Below are 19354 nucleotides of genomic sequence, written 5' to 3'. Positions count from 1 at the left end.
TGAGCTGCAGCGCTTAGGCAATCATCGATTAGTGACGCTTTGAGACGAACTGCGTGAAATACTGGATCATAGCGGCCCAGCCTGCCTGAGTATCAATGTACAGAGCCTAAATGCTCATGCAACAGATATTGCTACATACCAAAACACTGGACCGATTCTATCGATTCTCACGATCGAAGCACCCGAGCTATCAAACATCTAATCTACTGGAGGAGTTTGGCGAACTACAGCTGGAGCCAGAAACCGATCACCCAACCAAGCAACACAAGGAAGCAACGACCAAACAAACAAATTCAATTATCTGGCATTATTCCTGGAACACCAAACACTGGTTCTCGGAACCACAGAACGACAAATGGTTCTTTTCAGGACTACCAAAATGAGTCCAAAAAGAGTTAACTTCTGAAAACTTCATCCGATCAATAACAACACAAAACTAGTACACTTACAAATTCATACACATGACAAATCAAATTATTAATCATCGTAGTTCTACGTCAACTCCGCGGTAATGTAAAAGACATTACCCACCCCAATATTTTTTGTCTCAAATTCTAAACATATTAAAACACTCGGTAATTGTATGGCGATTTGGATGAAATGTTTCGCTGAAACATGTCATCGAATTTTCAGGAAATGGCAGTCATTGTAATTCAATTTTTATATAGCACAGTGTTCGGCATTTGAATCAAAATGTTGCTCCAAACTTTTACGCAAAATATTAATTACCAAACAAAATTTAATCATCTTTCTGATCAACACGCCCAATAGTTAACAGTTATGTTTTCTATTCAAACAATTCAAAATTTCCATATAGGGTGCTGAGCTACTTGGGCACTTCCATGATTCACTTTCTGCCATTTTATGCATAATTGTCTCATGTGTCTTTTTTGTTGAGAAAAAGTCCATTTCAACCTACATTGAATTGTCTGAAAAGTATACCAAGTCAATTTGTCTCACTGTTGAATTTATACGCAAATCTCTCCCACTATGTATTATCCAGAACCGCACTGATTACTGCATTGATTTTGGTGAACTAATAGTAAGAAATAAAATGGCGTGACACGGTAATCAATTCCACCCGAATTTAAGGTACTCTAACCTTTCATGTTAATTTACCAAAGTTAGAAGGGTTTTCTCTACAAAGTTATGTTGTCTTTACTATGTCGATTGAACAAAAATGACCCTAACGAATTCTCCGAATTTCAATCCCAGTCAGAGTGAATTGATTAATCTGAGCGTTCGTCTAACTCTCCAACTGCACTAGGGTGGCTGATCCAGTGGTAGTGTGTGTACCAATAATAGTGGTAGTGCGGTTTCAAGCGTGTTATAGGCAGTTTTTATTTTTATGTGTATTTTTCTAACATGGCCCTTGTTAAATTGATATGAATGTGTACAAAATTTGTTTGGAAATTACTAAGGAAATAGTAGAATACAATTAAAAACCTTAACTTTTTTGCTCCTTTGCACCAGTAATAGTGGGACGTTCCTATAATAGTGGGTTTCAATGGGAAATCAATGTAAACCACTATTATAGGAACAGACGTTAGCAAATACCACTATTACTGGAACATGTTCCAGTTATGGAGGAAATGCTTTTTTGAGAGATTCAATGATTTTATCATTCTAAGATTATTTTTTACGTAAAATAGAATAGAAGAGCTTTCGAATGACGTATTCAGATATGGAAAACAAGCTTCCGTTATTTCCTGGCGATTTTTTATTCCTCAGCCTGTTACTATTGCCACTATCACTGGTACAGACGCCCTACACAGTGAGTAAACTTACAACAGCCGGAGAAGTTCATCGGATGCGTGATGGCATCGTACCGGTCGATGCTGAGAGCCACCAGGACATAGGTTGATGCGTAGGTGACGCTGGCCTGGGCGAAGCGGATTGCCTTGCAAGCGACGTTTCCGGCCTTCCAGGATACCGTCATCCGCCAAATAATATCCGTCAGCACGCTGAGCAAACCCACGCATAAATCTGAAATCGAGACGAGAAAAGCAATCACGCTAAGTAAATGTAAATTGTTGAATTTTATTTAACGATGCTGCTGAGCTAGAAAGTGGAAAAATAATAATTGGCGTGAAACAAAAACGCGGGCCATCAAAGGCGTACGTGCTGCGAAGGTTCCAGCTAAAAGTTTGATTAAAAATGTTTCCTTTGATTTATTTTAACAATTTCCGACAATCTATTGTTATGATGTATTTTCAATCTGCTTCTTTTGTGTTAAATAATAATCAACAAATTCATCGAACTTCTTCTGATTTTCTTCTTTTTCTTCATGGTACTGAACATTGTGCGAAAATGTCTTGCGAGGACAATCTTGAGACGTCTCAACGTGCTTGTAGATCGTCTCAGTTACCTTGAATTATTTTGTACTTATCAAGTATTTACTGAAATCTCCGCTTGTTAACCCTTTGTCAATATAACCCCAGAACACTTTGAAGGGCTATAACTAACCACTCGGCTATGGGGGGCCTTCCTTAGCCGAGTAGTTCGAGTCCACGGCTACAAAGCAAAAAGCAAAGCCATGCTGAAGGTGTCTGGGTCGGTCCTGGATCATTTCGGGTTGGAAATTTCCTTGACTAACCTGGGCATAGCTATCATCGCACCTGCCACACGATATACGAATGCAAAAATGGGAACTCTGGCAAAGAAAGCTCTCAGTTAATAACTGTGGAAGTGCTCATAAGAACAATAAGCTGAGAAGCAGGCTCTGTCCCAGTGAGGACGTTAATGCCAAGCAAAAGAGGACCTTTTTGTTAGTGAGCCGATTTGTGAAATATTTTCACATTTGGTACGTTTCCACGAGTGTATTTTTAAAAATAATTTTCTTGAAAATAGTACGTTGTCTGTGCCTTGGGGTCATATTGACACCCAAATCGCAAATATTAAAATCGAACAAAACATCGATTTTACTGCAATTTGAAAAAAAAAAACAGTTTAATTGATGGCACCCGCTTAAGAAAAATATTACAAACCAATTTCCACATTCCACGAATTCCAAAGGTTCCTAAAACCGGAAACATGAAATTCACTGATTCCCAACTGAGTATTCAAGTCCTTGTGTAGCATAATTTACCAATTACATACATATCCTTATTGTTTTTAATGATTCATGCAACGTGAGTCCTGGCGTAGAATCCGATAAACACTTTTAACCGTATTGCACTTCCGATTCTCGCGTAATTTGCATACTCCGTTTCCGGAACTATTGATACATCGTTACCTCAATTTACGAACTAGTTAGGGGTTTACGCCCGCAACTACAATTACGCAATTATAATTACAAGTCATGCTCGTAAATTTGATGATTTATATCTAACCAATGCTTGAATTGACCAAAATTGTCTACGAACTTATTACATGCAATCGGGGCCTGTAAGATTTCATTACAATTTTGCATGATTCTAGTACAAAAATTGTATCAGATCGTTACATATACAGAAATTGTAATGATCGACAATACAAGGCATTGTAGAACCAAGAACATGAAAAGAAACGAAAGAAAATTAAAAAATACGCTTGTGTTCGCGCCGATTTCGAAATCAAGGTGCATGGGAAACATGTTGGCTGCGTCATGACTCTCATGGCTGCGTAATGAGTTTAAATGAATATATAAAGATTTTCCTGCCGCGGTCGGGAATCGAACCGGTAGTCTGAGCCTCATCATCAACCATATGGCTCGCGACAGCCAACACGGCTATTCGTGATCAAACGTCAACATCCCACCGCAAAATCGCTAGTGTTTGGAGGTGATTTTAACCTCCAAATTGCCAAATAACCTCCAAAACATCACCTCCAAGTTAGTTCTAATAACCTCCGTTATATGAAATATGGTGGCGTGTCGATCGTCGCAAGTTTATCGTTAAACAGTCAATATCAGTCGCTGTACGAGAACATGGTTGAAGACAATTATAAACAACACCCACCCAAGTAACACCGAAAACATCTTTCTTGGCAGTAGATAGAAGATATTGTTAAATAGGAGTTTTATAGGTGAAATCTATAACAACGTTGGTAATTTTAAAGTTATAGAATAGTTTTCAAAAAACATATTTTGTCCAAACTTCAAAACGAGATGGAACATATAGACTAGGTGAAATTATAACTCAAAGGACATTAATATAACTTATATAGGATTCATATTGCACCTTTTACCATCAAACAACAATAAACTTTACAGATGTATTTTCAAATGGGTTTCAACTTATTCTTAACACCATGATCTATGACGTAAACTGCACAATTATTACCCACTCCCGTTTGCCGGTGGTTAATTACAAAATTCTGAAGGCTCTGTCTCGCGATCAGGGTTGCCACTAGATTTTTGAAAATGTCTGGCGAGTTCAAAATAAAAAGTCTTGCAAAGTCTGGCAGACACCATTGTGCAGGTATATTACTAGACTCCAATTTCGACGGTAACAAAAAAAATACAACATAGAAAAAAAATCTAAATTCACATCAGCACTAAAACATGGCCTTTTCTAAATGTTTAAGTCTGTATTGGAAAACATTCTAGTATTTCAGCTATGTTATTTATCAAATAAGTCCTTTATGTTTATTTACATTCTGCCACATAGATTCTTATGATTGTACAAAATTAATATCAAAACGATGAATCGCTGAGAAAGTTTCACCATGTCTGTTTTCAAAACTCTATATCAAATTTATAAATGAGAATTGCACTCTAGTAGAGTTGATCTGGACATAGTTTAAACTACCGTCAGTTTTTCAATGAACAGAAGAGTCTAAATGCTGAAATACCATTGCATAATAATCAAATGGATAGGATGACCTCTCTACTACCATCATCATTTATCTACCACAAAACAATATTTTATTCACGATGACTTTTTTGTTTTTCAATAGTTTAGCAGTTCTAAACAACCCTTTTGTTTTTACTTAATTTATAAAAAATACATGGGCAAAACAATGTCAGGTTTTAAGGAGATTATCTTTAAAAAATCATTTAGATTGGTTGAGTTATCTTCAAGAAAACTATAAATTACAAAATGATGTTTTTCGAAGGTTTCAAGATCTCTTTACGGTCAGATTGGAACCAAACCCATGAATACTCAATAGTCGATTTTCTTCATTTCTACACTACAGACGCTCATCAAACTATTGTTTTGAAAAGCGAATTTACCAATCATAAGAAAAATTCTATATCCTGCGTAATTAATGGCTACCCGTCGGTCTGTAAAGTCTGGCTGAATTTGAAAAAGTCTTGCAAAACGACTAGTTTGTCTTTTTGTCTTTCCCTCGATTAAAAGTCTTGCAGTGCCAGATTAATCTGGCATAATGGCAACCCTGCTCGCGATGGCGATAGAATATTATCTCCAGCTGGTAGGAAAACAACAGATAACAATATGGCTGTGTATCTTTTGGCAACATTCTAACACCTGCTAGAGTTTTATTATAAGGTGGAGCTGCTGGATGCTGGCATACTGAATCATACAGAAAATGGAATGTAGTGTACTACACAAGTGGCGTTTTTTTTTTCAATGGCATCGGCATCTAATCCATTGGCAAGCGTTCTGGTCCGTCAATGGCTTTTTGTTGGTAACATACAGCTTTCCTTCGAGATTGAGGATAGAACATGAATGACTTTCCTGTGTATCACTATGTTCCATTTTATTTCCAGCAGTCCGCTCCTTCCTAATTCATTGAATATTCACCTTTTTACAGAGAACCTCAAAAATACTACATACTGCACATCCTATACATTGATTTAGGAGCCGTAGTTAGTGTTTTCGCGTTCTAAATGCAAATTAATTTGATGAAATTCGAGCCGTTTTACTCATTGCGTTCGTAATTTTTGCTGCATTATTTACAAATAAACTAAATTTTGACATTTGTTTGTTTTTGATTCACTGAAGAGGAAGCTGTTATTAAGTTATAAAGATGTTATAATAACTATCGCAAAACAAAACAATAACTTATTTGAAAGTAGCTTGCAGACATGCTCTTATGATGTATTATTAACGTATATTATAAGTTTTCTGTACATATTTTACAACCTCTCAATCTAAACTAGATTTACTGTGTTGAATGAATTGACACATATGACAGTACCGTCTAAAAACATAAAACATTGCCAACGAGTAAGAAATACTGAAAATTTAAGGTAAGGGAGCTGTATTCACTCTGGTTATGCGGTCTGGATATAGAATAATTTTGATCAAGACAGTTATATATGGAATAAATTATAAATATGAATAAATTTTAGGTTGTTGGAATGAGTTATTAGTTGGGATATATAATTCATGCACATGAACTATTCTAAATATTTTCAAACGGCACTGTAAGCTAGGTGCCATATTGTTTTTTTTGTGACTCAAAACAAATTATACAAAAATAAGGATTTTTTGGCGATTTTACATTTTTGTTTTCAATCTTTTTAAAATCAAAAGTTGCCCCAAACATCTCGAACCGCATTGGAAACAGGACCTTCATTGATGATTATGATACCATGTTTATTTTTATATTTTATGACTTATAACTAGGAGTCTTCGACTTCATCACTCGGAATTATTTGTTGGCTTTAAGAAGCCATGAATAATCCAAACATATTTTTATTTCCTTAAATTTACTCTGCTTTGCACGTGGTTAATTTGATTACTAGTTTTGCAGGTTAAATCACTTGAAAATAGCTACATAACAACTAATACATTATGCTGTACTATACTACTTGGGCAGCTGCTGTTGGCGGAATCGTACAGTGGAAGTAATTACAGTCAGGTCTTCTAACAGACACACGGTTGAGGAGCGTAATAAATATCCGCGTTATAAATGGGATTTCATCTATTTTGGAATGTTGTCGAATATCTGGATATGTGTTGAAAGATAGTCCAGTATTGTCTTCGAAGATGTTTTAGTATGCAGTATGACCTACCTTGAAGATTTGAGAATCATCCTTTTAGCTAAGAACTTGGTCAGTAAGAGCGCTTTTTCTAACATGATTAATATGAACCTTGAGGACAAGTATTTTCTTCCTATATCTGGTGTGACATCCCAACTGAGGCAGAGCTTGCTTTTCAGCTTAGTGTTCTTTTGAGCCCTTCCACAGTTATTAACTAAGAGCTTACCTTGCCTTTTGACCATTTTTGTAAATTTATATCGGTGGCATGTACAAAAATACTCTTTGTCTTGGGTAACCGAGAAAATTTCCAACCCTTTTCGGGATCCTCGATTCGAACCCACGACCCTCAACTTACTTACTTACTTATTTGGCTTTACATCAATTATCTTGATAAAGCCTCGCCAACAATAATTCGCCAATTCACTCGGTTCATGGCTCTCTCCATCCTCGACTGTGACCCACGCTCTCCAGGTGCACCTGGTCAATCCACCTAGCTCACTGCGCCCCACGCCTTCTTGTTCCGACCGGATTTGTAGCGAACACCATCTTTACAGGATTGTTGTCCGGCATTCTTGCAACATGCCCTGCCCAGCGTATCCTTCCAGCTTTAGCTACCTTCACGATACTGGGTTCGCCGTAGAGTTGAGCGATCTCGTGGTTCATCCTTCGCCGTCACACGCCGTTCTCCTGTACGCCGCCGAAGATCGTCCTTAGCACTCGGCGTTCGAAAACCCCAAGAGCTTGCAAGTCCTCCTCGAGCATAGTCCACGCCTCATGCCCATAGAGGACTACTGGTCTTATGAGCGTTTTGTACATCGTACATATGGTGCGGGGGTGAATCTTTCTTGACCGCAGTTTCTTCTGGAGCCCATAGTAGGCACGACTTCCGCTGATGATGCACCTTCGTATTTCCCGACTAAAATTGTTGTCAGCCGTCAACAAGGATCCAAGGTAGACGAACTCGTCCACCACCTCGAAGGTATCTCCGTCTATCGTAACACTGCTTCCTAGGCGGGTCCTGTCGCGCTCAGTTCCGCCAACCAGCATGTACTTTGTTTTCGACGCATTCACCATAGCCCGACTCTTGTTGCTTCGCGTTTTAGGCGGGTGAACAAATCTGCCACCGTTTCAAATTTTCTCCCAATAATATCCATGTCGTCCGCGAAGCAAACAAATTGTCCGGATCTCGTGAAAATCGTGCCTCGACTGATAAGTCCGGCACTCCGCATAACACCTTCAAGCGCAATATTGAACAACAGCACCAAAGTCCATAGCCCTGTCGTAGTCCCCGCCGAGACTCGAACGAACTGGAGTGTTCGCCGCATCTTCACGCAGTTTTGCACATCGTCTGTGGAAAGCTGTTCTCGTCCATGATTTTCCATAGCTCTACGCGGTCGATACTATCGTATGCCGCCTTGAAATCGATGAACAAATGGTGCTTAGGGACCTGGTAATCACGGCATTTCTGGAGGATTTGCCGTACAGTAAAGATCTGGTCCGTTGTCGATCGGCCGTCAACGAAGCCGGCTTGATAACTTCCCACGAACTCGCTTACTATAGGTGATAGAAGACGGAAGATGATCTGGGGCAATACTTTGTAGGCCGCATTTAGAATGGTGATCGCTCGAAAGTTCTCACAATCTAACTTGTCGCCTTTCTTGTAGATGGGGCATATTACCTCTTCCTCCCAATCCTCCGGTAGCTGTTCTGTTTCCCAGATTGTGACTATCAGCCGGTGCAGACAAATGGCCAGCCTCTCCGAACCCATTTTTATGAGTTCAGCTCCGATACCATCCCTACCAGCAGCTTTATTGTTCTTGAGGTGGTGAATGGCATCCTTAACCTCCCTCAAAGTGGGGGCTGGTTGGTTTCCATCTTCCGCAGTACTGACGAAGGCATTTCCTCCGTTGTCCCGTACTTCATTGCCTATGCTCTCAACGCCATTCAGGTGCTCGTCGAAGTGCTGCTTCCACCTTTCGATCACATCACGCTCGTCCGTCAGAATGCTCCCATCCTTATCCCTGTACATCTCGGCTCGTGGCACGAATCCGTTGACGGATGCGTTGAGCTTCTGATAGAACTTACGCGTTTCTTGAGACCGGCACAGCTGTTCCATCTCCTCGCACTCCGTCTCCTCCAGGCGGCGTTTTTTCTCCCGAAAGAGGCGGGTTTGCTGTTGCCGTTTCCGTTTATAGCGTTCCACGTTCTGCCGGGTCCCTTGCTGCAGCACAACCGCCCGTGCTGCATTCTTCTCCTCCAAAGCCTCCAGGCACTCTTCGTCGAACCAATCGTTCCGTCGACTCCGTCCCACGTACCCGACGTTGCTCTCAGCTGCATCGTTGATGGCTGCTTTTACTGTTCTCCAGCAGTCCTCAAGAAGGGCTTCGTTCAGCTCACCCTCTTCCGGTAATGCAGCCTCGAGGTGCTGCGCGTATGCTCTTGCGACATCCGGTTGCTTGAGCCGCTCTATGTCATACCGGGGCGGCCGTCGGTACCGTACGTTGTTAACGACGGAGAGTTTTGGGCGCAGTTTGACCATCACCAGATAGTGGTCGGAGTCGATGTTAGCGTCACGATAGGTCCTGACGTCGATAATGTCGGAGAAGTGCCAACCATCAATCAGAACGTGGTCGATTTGCGATTCTGTCTGCTGTGGTGATCTCCAGGTGTATCGGTATGGAAGGCTGTGCTGGAGGTAGGTGCTACGAATGGCCATATTCTTGGAGGCGGCAAAATCAATTAGTCGTAGGCCGTTTTCGTTCGTCAACCGGTGGGCGCTGAACTTTCCAATCGTCGGTCTGAATCCCGACCAGAACCAAATAACAAGATTATAACACATTTCTATCAGCAGCTGTTAAAAATAACAGAAGTTGATAAAATTTTGTTATCAAGATGGCTTTGTTCTCAACTTGTTATATTTTTAGTAACAAATTTATAACAAAATTTGTTATATTTTTGACATCGCATTTATAAGTTTGTTGCAAATAACATCCGATGTCATAAACAGTAACACAGTTTGCAATAATTTTGTCATTTTGTAACATCCTTGCAACACATTCTGTAATAATTTTGATATAATTGTAACACGGTTTGTTATATTTTAGTTTAATTTGGTGCAAATTTTGTTAGAATTTTTGTTATTTTAACTACTAACGGTACATGTTTTATAACAACTGTTGATATAAAAAAATCATATAACATTCTGTTATAATCTGGGTTCTTCCGCCTGGTCGGGATTCCTCCTCCTGGCCAATTTGAGCGTTTAGATCTCCTATGATGATTTTGACGTCGTGGCTTGGGCAACTGTCGTTCGAGCTGCGCGTAAAAAGCGTCTTTATCATCTTAAGTGCTTTCGGAGTGAGGGCTGTGCACGTTTATTATGCTGAAGTTGAAGAACCGGCCTTTGATCCTCAACTTGCACATTCTCTCATTGATCGGCCACCACCCGATCACGCGCCTCTGCATATCACCCATCACTATAAAAGCTGTTCCCAGCTCATGTGTATTGCCGCAGCTCTGGTAGATGGTATGATTACCTCTAAACGTTCGCACCATTGGTCCCTTCCAACTACTTCCTGCAACGCTACGATGCCGAATCTGCGGTCCTTCAGCACGTCGGCGAGTATGCGTATGCTCCGAATGAAGTTGAGAGATTTACAGTTCTACGTACCGAGCTTCCAATCGCCAGTCCCTTTAAGTCGCTGTAATCTTCGCCGATTGTCCCGGTTCGTATTCTCTCGTTGATTATTCGTTACGCAAAAGCAAACTGCTTATGATAACACAGTTTTTCATGATAGCGTTACTTTTATGTAATTTTCAAACAAACTTTGTTTGGTTCATCACTACCAGTGTTCGGCATTATGCTTGTTTTTGTTTTTGGGATTGTGGAGATGCAGAGTTATTCTCGGTCTCTAGAAGCAAAGATTATTACACCTTAACATTCCTTCTCTATCCCAACTGACTGTAAGATCTTGGCCGGCGCCGTTATTGGTCAATAATATTAGATCTGCTAAAATTGCACTTCGAGAGTAATCGGAAACTCCCATCCCTTATTCATTTGGATCGTAGTGAAATTCTTGCCAGTGCCTATCAATTACGGAGTAGCAACCATTGACATGTACAGTCAGTCTATACTATGCTATGCAAAATTTATCGCGAAAATAATCATAAGGTAAATAAATAACAAAAATCTTTGCACTGACGGGATTCGATACCATGTCGATAAACAAAAACGTCTTCATAGCGCGCGCATCATAACCACTAGACTATTATTTATTTAATTGGTATTACATCAATTAACGATGTTACGCCAATTTACTCGATCCATGGCTGTGTCTCTCCAACTTCGATTTTGGCCCACGTTCTCCAGATCTTGTTGCACCTGATCAAGCCACCTCGCTCACTGTGCTCCTCGCCTTCTTGTGCCAACCGGATTCGACGCGAACACCATCTTTGCAGGATTGTTGTCCGGTAGTCTTGCAACATGCCCTGCCCAGCGCACCCTTCCGGCTTTCGCAACCTTCTGGATACTGGGTTCGCCGAAGAGCCTAGCGAGCTCGTGGTTCATTCTCCGCCGCCACACACCGTTTTCCTGTACTCCGCCAAAGATTGTCCTAAGCACCCTTCGTTCGAACACTCCAAGTGCTTGCAGGTCCTCTTCCAGCATGGTCCATGCTTCATGTCCATAGAGGACCACCGGTCTTATAAGCGTTTTGTACATGGTACATTTGGTGCGAGGGTGGATCTTTCTCGACCGCAGCTTCTTCTGGAGCCCATAGTAGGCGCGACTTCCACTGATGATGCGTCTCCGTATTTCACGACTAACGTTGTTATCAGCCGTTAACAAGGATCCGAGGTAGACGAACTCATCAACCACCTCAAAAGTATCCCCGTCTATCGTAACACTGCTTCCCAGGCGGGCTCTGTCGCGCTCGGGTCCGCCTATCAGCATGTACTTTGTTTTTGACGCATTCACCATCAGGCCGACTTTTGTCGCTTTACGTTTCAGGCGGGTGTACAGGTCTGCCACCGTTCCAAATGTTCTGCCGACAATATCCATATCATCCGCGAAGCAAACAAATTGGCTGGATCTTGTGAAAATCGTACCTGGGTTATTGAACCCGGCTCTCCGCATGACACCATCTAGCGCGATGTTGAACAGCAGGCTCGAAAGTCCATCACCCTGTCGAAGTCCCCGGCGGGATTCGAACGAACTGGAATGTTCACCTGAAATCTTCACGCTATTCTGCACACCGTTCATCGTTGCTCTTATTAGTCTTGTGAGCTTCCCGGGAATGCTGTACTCGTCCATTATTTTCCATAGCTCTTCGCGGTCGATGCTATCATAAGCCGCTTTGAAATCGATGAACAAGTGATGCGTTGGGACTTGGTATTCACGGCATTTCTGGAGGATTTGCCGTACAGTGAAGATTTGGTCCGTTGTCGAGCGGCCGTTGATGAAACCAGCTTGATAACTTCCCACAAACTCATTTGTTATTGGTGATAGACGACGGAAGATAATCTGGGATAGCACTTTGTAGGCGGCATTCAGGATAGTGATCGCACGATAGTTTTCACATTCCAGTTTGTCGCCCTTCTTGTAGAAGGGGCATATGACCCCTTGCTTCCACTCCTCCGGCAGCTGTTCCGTTTCCCAGATTCTGACAATCAGCCGGTGCAGACAGGCTGCCAACCTCTCCGGGCCCATTTTGATGAGTTCAGCTCCAATACCATCCTTACCAGCGGCCTTGTTATTCTTGAGCTGGTTGATGGCATCCTTAACTTCCCTCAATGTGGGGGCTGGTTGGTTTCCTTCATCCGCCGTGCTGACGTAGCCACTTCCTCCACTGTCGTGACCCTCGGCGCCTGTGTTCTCCGTGCCATTCAGGTGTTCATCGTAGTGCTGCCTCCACCTTTCAATCACCTCACGTCCGTCCGTCAAGATGCTTCCGTCCTTATCCCTACACATTTCGGCTCGCGGCACGAAGCCTTGTCGGGACGCGTTAAGCTTCTCGTAGAACTTTCGCGTTTCTTGTGAACGATGCAGCTGTTCCATTTCTTCACATTCCGCTTCTTCCAGGCGGCGCTTTTTGTCCCGGAATAGGCGGGTTTGCTGCTTTCGTTTTCTTTTATATCGCTCCACGTTTTGTCGCGTTCCATGCTGCAGCATTGCAGCCCGCGCTGCATCCTTCTCCTCCAAAACCTGCCTGCATTCATCGTCGAACCAATCGTCACATGTCCTCTTTTCCACGTACCCGACGATGCTCTCGGCTGCGTTGTTGATGGCTGCTTTTATGTTGCTCCAGCAGTCCTCAAGAGGGGCTTCGTCAAGCTCGCCCTCTTCCGGCAACGCTACCTCGAGATGCTGCGCGTATGCGGCAGCGACGTTCGGTTGGGCCAGTCGCGCTAAGTTATACCGAGGCGTGCGTCGATACCGTACATTGTTAATGACGGATAGTTTTTGGCGCAGTTTAACCATCTCCAGGTAGTGGTCGGAGTCAATGTTAGCGCCACGATAGGTTCTGACGTCGGTAATATCGGAGAAGTGCCGTCCATCGATCAAAACGTGGTCGATTTGTGATTCCGTCTGCAGTGGTGATCTCCAGGTGTATCGATACGGGAGGCAGTGCTGGAAGTAGGTGCTGCGAATGGCCATGTTCTTGGAGGCGGCAAAATCTATCAGTCGTAGGCCGTTCTCGTTCGTCAGCCGGTGGGCGCTGAACTTTCCAATCGTCGGTCTGAACTCCTCCTCCTGGCCAACCTGAGCGTTTAAGTCTCCTATGATGATCTTGACGTCGTGGCTTGGGCAGCCGTCGTACTCGCGTTCGAGCTGCGCGTAAAATGCGTCCTTGTCATCATCAGTGCTTCCGGAGTGAGGGCTATGCACGTTTATGATGCTGAAGTTGAAGAACCGGCCTTTGAGCCTCAACTTGCACATTCTTTCGTAGATCGGCCACCACCCGATCACGCGCCTCTGCATATCACCCATCACTATAAAAGCTGTTCCCAGCTCAGGTGTGTTGCCGCAGCTCTGGTAGATGGTATGATTACCTCTAAACGTTCGCACCATCGAACCTGTCCAGCACACCTCCTGTAGCGCTACGATGTCGAAACCGCGGTTCTTCAGTACATCGGAGAGTATGCGTGTGCTTCCGATGAAGTTGAGAGATTTGCAGTTCCACGTACCGAGTTTCCAATCGCAAGTCCATTTTCGTCGCTGTGGTCTTTGCCGATTGTTCCGGTCCGTATTCTCTCGTTGACGTTCCTGTGCTGGTGTATTTTTACGGCTGGCTTGCAGGGCCTGACACCAACCCCCTAGATTTCCGGAGGACCATTCCCCCTATATGTTCGGAGGGCCATAGTGCGCAGTTTAGCTTAGAGTCCTTCTCTGGCACTCGGACGATGATCAGCCGCCCCTGATATGGGGAACAGACGCTGTTGTGAGCCGCTCCTAACATGGAGTACAGACGCTCAAGGTTTGCAGAAGCAAACCCCCCCTTCCCTGTCAGCATACGACCAAAGTTCCCACCGGGGGTTGGTTACCCGATCTTCCCCAAGGTTACTCGTACCCCGGCCAGTACCACGAGGAGGTAGGGATAGGAGTTGCCGGGCAAGAGGCTAAGGACCACACAATGGGGTCTATTTTATTCCTGTAGGTACGCGAGGTACCAGTGGTACGCCATGCCCAGCCATTTATCGTGCCAGCCATTTAACCACTAGACTACGTCAGCTGAATTAAGGGAGAAAGAAATTTGTTATATTAAACCTACATGCGGAAGCGAAGGACACTCAAAACGACGAAACAAGAGTAAAAAAGATGGAAGCCAATTTTTCGTTCATGGTGATAATATAAATTCGCTGCTGCTGATCTCGTGAGAGCACACTCTCGCAGTGCTGGACGGTTTTGAATATAATCGCACGTCTCTTTCCTCCGAAAAATCGACTTGAACGATAGGCTTATGATTATCGCCGTGACCGATAATTTCACTCACCAACACCTTCTGAAGGAAATATCTCGAATCTACAAGCTTGCATAATGGTCGCCCATGAAGTAAAGGAAAACGAGTCGAAGACACCATCTTTCTAAGTAAACAGATATCTGCAAATCATATCTCAGATGCTCACTTCGCCAACTGTTGGCACAATTCCGTCTCTAAAGGACCATCCTATGTCATCAGCCTTTGAACTGATGAACAACTCTGCCGAAGACGTCAATCTTCCAAATAATCACAATCCCTACTTTTTTGACGAATCTCGGCATTTTTTATTAGTTATATAACGAGATACTGAGTACCGAGTGTGGTACCGAGATCCGTGGCACACGCGTCTAACTCAAAGAATGAATAGCTGTGTTCGCTCGCTAGTTAGTCAGACCATCGATAGCATTAAGTTAATACTAATACACAAGTGGTACTTACCGAGTATCGTTGTATATACCTATAGCATGCGCTGTCCACCACATCCCCCTTTTTATAAAACAAAGACATTATTACTTATCACCGAGTCATAGCATATTTATTATAGTTCCTTACTCTTCAGAGTTAAACAAGATAATCAAATAAATGTTTTAATCCTATTATTTACCGGAATCATATCTGTTGGGTACTTGCCGCGATCTTTCTGGTCGTCGGGGTGCTGCACTATTAGGATGATCACTTTCAGGAATCGCGACTTCATTAGTTGTCTCTGCTGATTCCGAAATCTTCTTCAGGTGTGAAACATTTCTTTCGTATGATTTTCCTGTTTCCAACGATTGAACTCTCACGTTAGAACCATTGCGTTCTACAACTAGAAACTTCTCCTTGAGGAAGTTTGTCGAGAGTTTATTTGTTTGAAGAAGATTTCGCATAAGTACAACATCGCCAGCCGTGATGTTACTTAGCGTTGCTCTACGATGTGCATCCTCTCGTTCTTTTCCCGCAAATTTTTGAATTTTATCACGATCAGCGTAATCAGTCGAAGGAACTGCTGTTGAAATGTCAGCCAGATCTGGGAGTTTTGAACGTATCTTGCGATTTTGAAGAAGCTCGTTTGGCGTCTTGCCGGTAGTCGAGTGAGGCGTATTGTTATACATCTCCAAGTATCGATCCATTTCTGTACGCCATGAACCATACAACGCGTTAGCTATCTTCAATCTCTTCAGAAGAGAACGGTTTTGGCGTTCAACTTCACCATTAGCTTGAGGCCAGTATGGTGACGTATGATTTAAAAAGATACCTTTTATCCGGCAGTATTCTTCAAATTCGGTAGCGACGAACTGTTTTGCGTTATCTAAAGTAATAGTACGCGGAATACCCCAAAGGCGGAAAATTTTGTCTAACCTTTTTATAGTTTCCTTAGCAGTGATGCTCGTCATAACCTCAAGATCAACATGTCTGCTAAAATAATCGACCACTACCAGAATGTACTCTCCAGATGGTAGTGGGCCAAGAAAATCGATAGCTATATCTACCCACGGTCTATCCGGTAACGGTCTGCGCTGCATTGGTTCTGGGGGATCCGGAACCTGTACCAATCGACATCCTTCACATTTTTCGCACACTTTCACCGTTTCTTGGTCCATATTTGGCCACCAACATCTATCTCGTAAACGCCTTTTCATACAAGATTGACCTGGGTGCCCTTCATGAGCAAGCATTAGCATTCGGCCTCTCAAAACCGATGGAATGACTAACTTCGACCCTCGAAGAACTAGATCATTAGCAAACGAAAATTCGGTACGAAACGCTGAATATGGTTTCAATTGCAAGGATGACCAATTATTGGACATAATAGCCTCTTTAACTGCCTGTAGTTCTCTATCATTCATAGTGGCCTCAGTCACCTCGGAAATGTCAATTGCTGCCGTCTCTTGGATTGATCGAATCGTACTCTCGATGTCTGCGTCATAATCTGACTCTTCTGATGCTTCGGATAGTTCAGCTAACGTTGTAGCAATCGACCGTCTACTGTATACGTCTGAGTCTTCCTGCCATGAATGATCTTCTACATGAGACGCTAACCGAGACAAAGTATCTGCGATATTTGACGAGCCTTTCCTATATATGACTCTGAACCTGAATGCTTGCAATCGCAGCATCCAGCGTTCAATTCTAGCTGTTGGACGTGAATTTGGCGTGAACAAAACCTCCAGCGGTCGATGATCAGTTTCTAAAGTAAAGGATATTCCGATAAGGTAGATCTTGAACCTTTCAATACCCCAAACGATTCCTAGGGCCTCTTTCTCTATCGGAGGATACCGTTGCTCTGCTTCTGATAAACTACGCGATGCATAGCTGATTACTCGTGGCTGATTGTCTCTCAACTGGACCAAAACTGCCCCGAGACCTACTCCTGAAGCATCCGTCACTAGAATTGTTTCGTCCTTTGGATCGTAATATCCTAGATGTTTCAAATTTGCAATCCGTTGCTTGAGTTTTTCGAAACAGTTCTTATGTTGCTGTAGCCATTGAAAATTATTCGAATTTTTCAAAAGCTGTCGAAGAGGTTGACTTTCAGTTGCCAAGTTGGGAATGAAGCGGGAAACGTAGGTGACAAGCCCAAGAAAACTGCGTAGCTCTTCCTTGTTCTGTGGTGATCGGCATTCTAACAGAGACTTCATCTTATCATCAGAAGGAAGCACGCCGTTCGCAGACAACATATGTCCATGAAAGCGAACTTCTGCTTGCTTAAACTTGCATTTATTGACGTTGAGTGATAAGCCATGTCTGTGTAGCACATCAAGCGTATGCTTTACCGCTTTGTCATGTTCCTCCTCTGTTAAACCCCATATTAAAATGTCGTCAATGAAAACCACTGTATAGGGACACTCTGCTAATATGCTTTCCATTAGGCTCTGGAAAAATTCTGGGGCGTAATTAACACCGAATAATAGACGAGTGTAGCGGTATAGTCCCCAGTTCGTTATGAACGTAGTGATGTCCCTACTATCTTCCGCTAGTTCAACCTGGTGGAACGCCTGTTTGATGTCCAATGTCGTAAAGTATTTTGCTCCACTGAATCTCGATAGCATATCTTCGAAAACGGGCAAAGGATGGTTCAATCGTTGGATAGCTTGATTTGCTCGCCTCATGTCAATGCACAATCGCAATTCACCATTATCTTTCAAAATCGGTACTAGGGGAGACACCCATGAAGCTGGTTTTGTAACACGTTCGATAATTCCCATTTGTAACAATTCATCTAGCTTCGACTTCACTCTACCAAGAATGGGAATCGGACAACGACGAAGAGGCTGAATCACGGGAGGAACTGAGTGATCGATAGGTTGAATTAACTGAAAATCTTTGATTTTTGGAAAATCTTTCGTTGCTTCCACTTGATTGACATTCTTCCCAAACGTGCTTGGCAGACCAACTTGCAAAAGACCTAGCTTTCTTGCGGTATTTTTCCCTAGCAACGACTGTTGACCGCCTTCAATGACGTAGAATGTTGCCTCTGTTGAAATTGTTTCGTTTCCATCTCTAACATCGAGGACCGCATCGAACACTTTTAGAAGGTGCAGGGGTACACGCCCATATGCGAGAAACCGCTTGGAATTGTCATGTCTCTCAGCTGCAAACTTAGCATCTTTCAATTTCAACAGATTCCATGTTGTATCATCGATTAGGTTGTACGTTGAACCAGAATCTATAAGCATTTCTATTTCTACTCCTCCTATGCGACATTTGATAAGTTCATTTTCTTCATCAGCGATATTGTAGACTGGCAACTTTTCCTCCTTAACCTCGTCAACGTTAAACATCTCAACATTTCTCACCATTCTCCCTCGCTTCGAATAGCTAGATTCACTTCCAAACCTATAAGGCGAATGATTCCGTTTTGTCACCTTACAAATAAACGAAGAAAAATGTTACATAATAATGAAATAACACCTATTCGGAAAAAAAATAATCTCTTACTGTTCGTCCATCCTTAGATTTACACATTGACTGAAAATGTCCTTTCATGTGACAACGATGACAAGTTTTATCCATAGCAGGACATTTTTCGCTTCCTCGATGTTGAAATCTACCGCAACGTGTACATCTTGCTTTATGCGCTAATATTCCACTATTCTTATAATATGGAATTTTTCGCTTATCCACCAGAAGACGATTAATATCCACCTTAGAACCAGAATTCATCAATGATGCTTGCTGTTTTATGGATTGATGCGCATTAATTATTTTCGTAGCATCATCAAGATTTAATCGTTCCTTTTCTAATAATTTCTGTCTCAAATCTTCCGATGAGTTCTGGATAATCTTGTCCATAATTGCGATTTGTCGACATTGCTGTTCGGTATGGCCAAAGAAACATTTCTCGGCTTTTTGCTGTACCCTCAAAAGAAATTTCTCAATTGGTTCATCATCGCACATAGACATCGACCAAAACTGGAATCGTTCAAAACTTTCGTGTTGCTTTGGAGAGAAGTGTTCTGTCAATTTCTGTTTGGCCTTTTCATATGGATTGAAGTCAGGGTCGTCAACTGCGATTTCGTCA

At 42.6% G+C, this 19354-nt stretch overlaps 1 protein-coding gene across 1 annotated transcript in view; it reads right to left on the bottom strand.

The window, feature by feature from the left end:
- The window catches only part of LOC5570885 (cardioacceleratory peptide receptor), a 316499-nt gene that overhangs the window by 19538 nt on the left and 277607 nt on the right, over window positions 1-19354 (bottom strand). The window contains exon 5 of the mRNA XM_021850737.1: window positions 1789-1986. Coding sequence (XP_021706429.1) covers window positions 1789-1986 — 198 coding nt within the window. The remainder of the gene's footprint in view (window positions 1-1788; window positions 1987-19354) is intronic.

This window comes from Aedes aegypti, chromosome 3, assembly GCF_002204515.2.
Source record: "Aedes aegypti strain LVP_AGWG chromosome 3, AaegL5.0 Primary Assembly, whole genome shotgun sequence".
Lineage (NCBI taxonomy): Eukaryota > Metazoa > Arthropoda > Insecta > Diptera > Culicidae > Aedes > Aedes aegypti.
The sequence above is the reverse complement of the archived record's forward strand: the minus strand, read 5'-3'. Positions and strand labels throughout refer to the sequence as shown.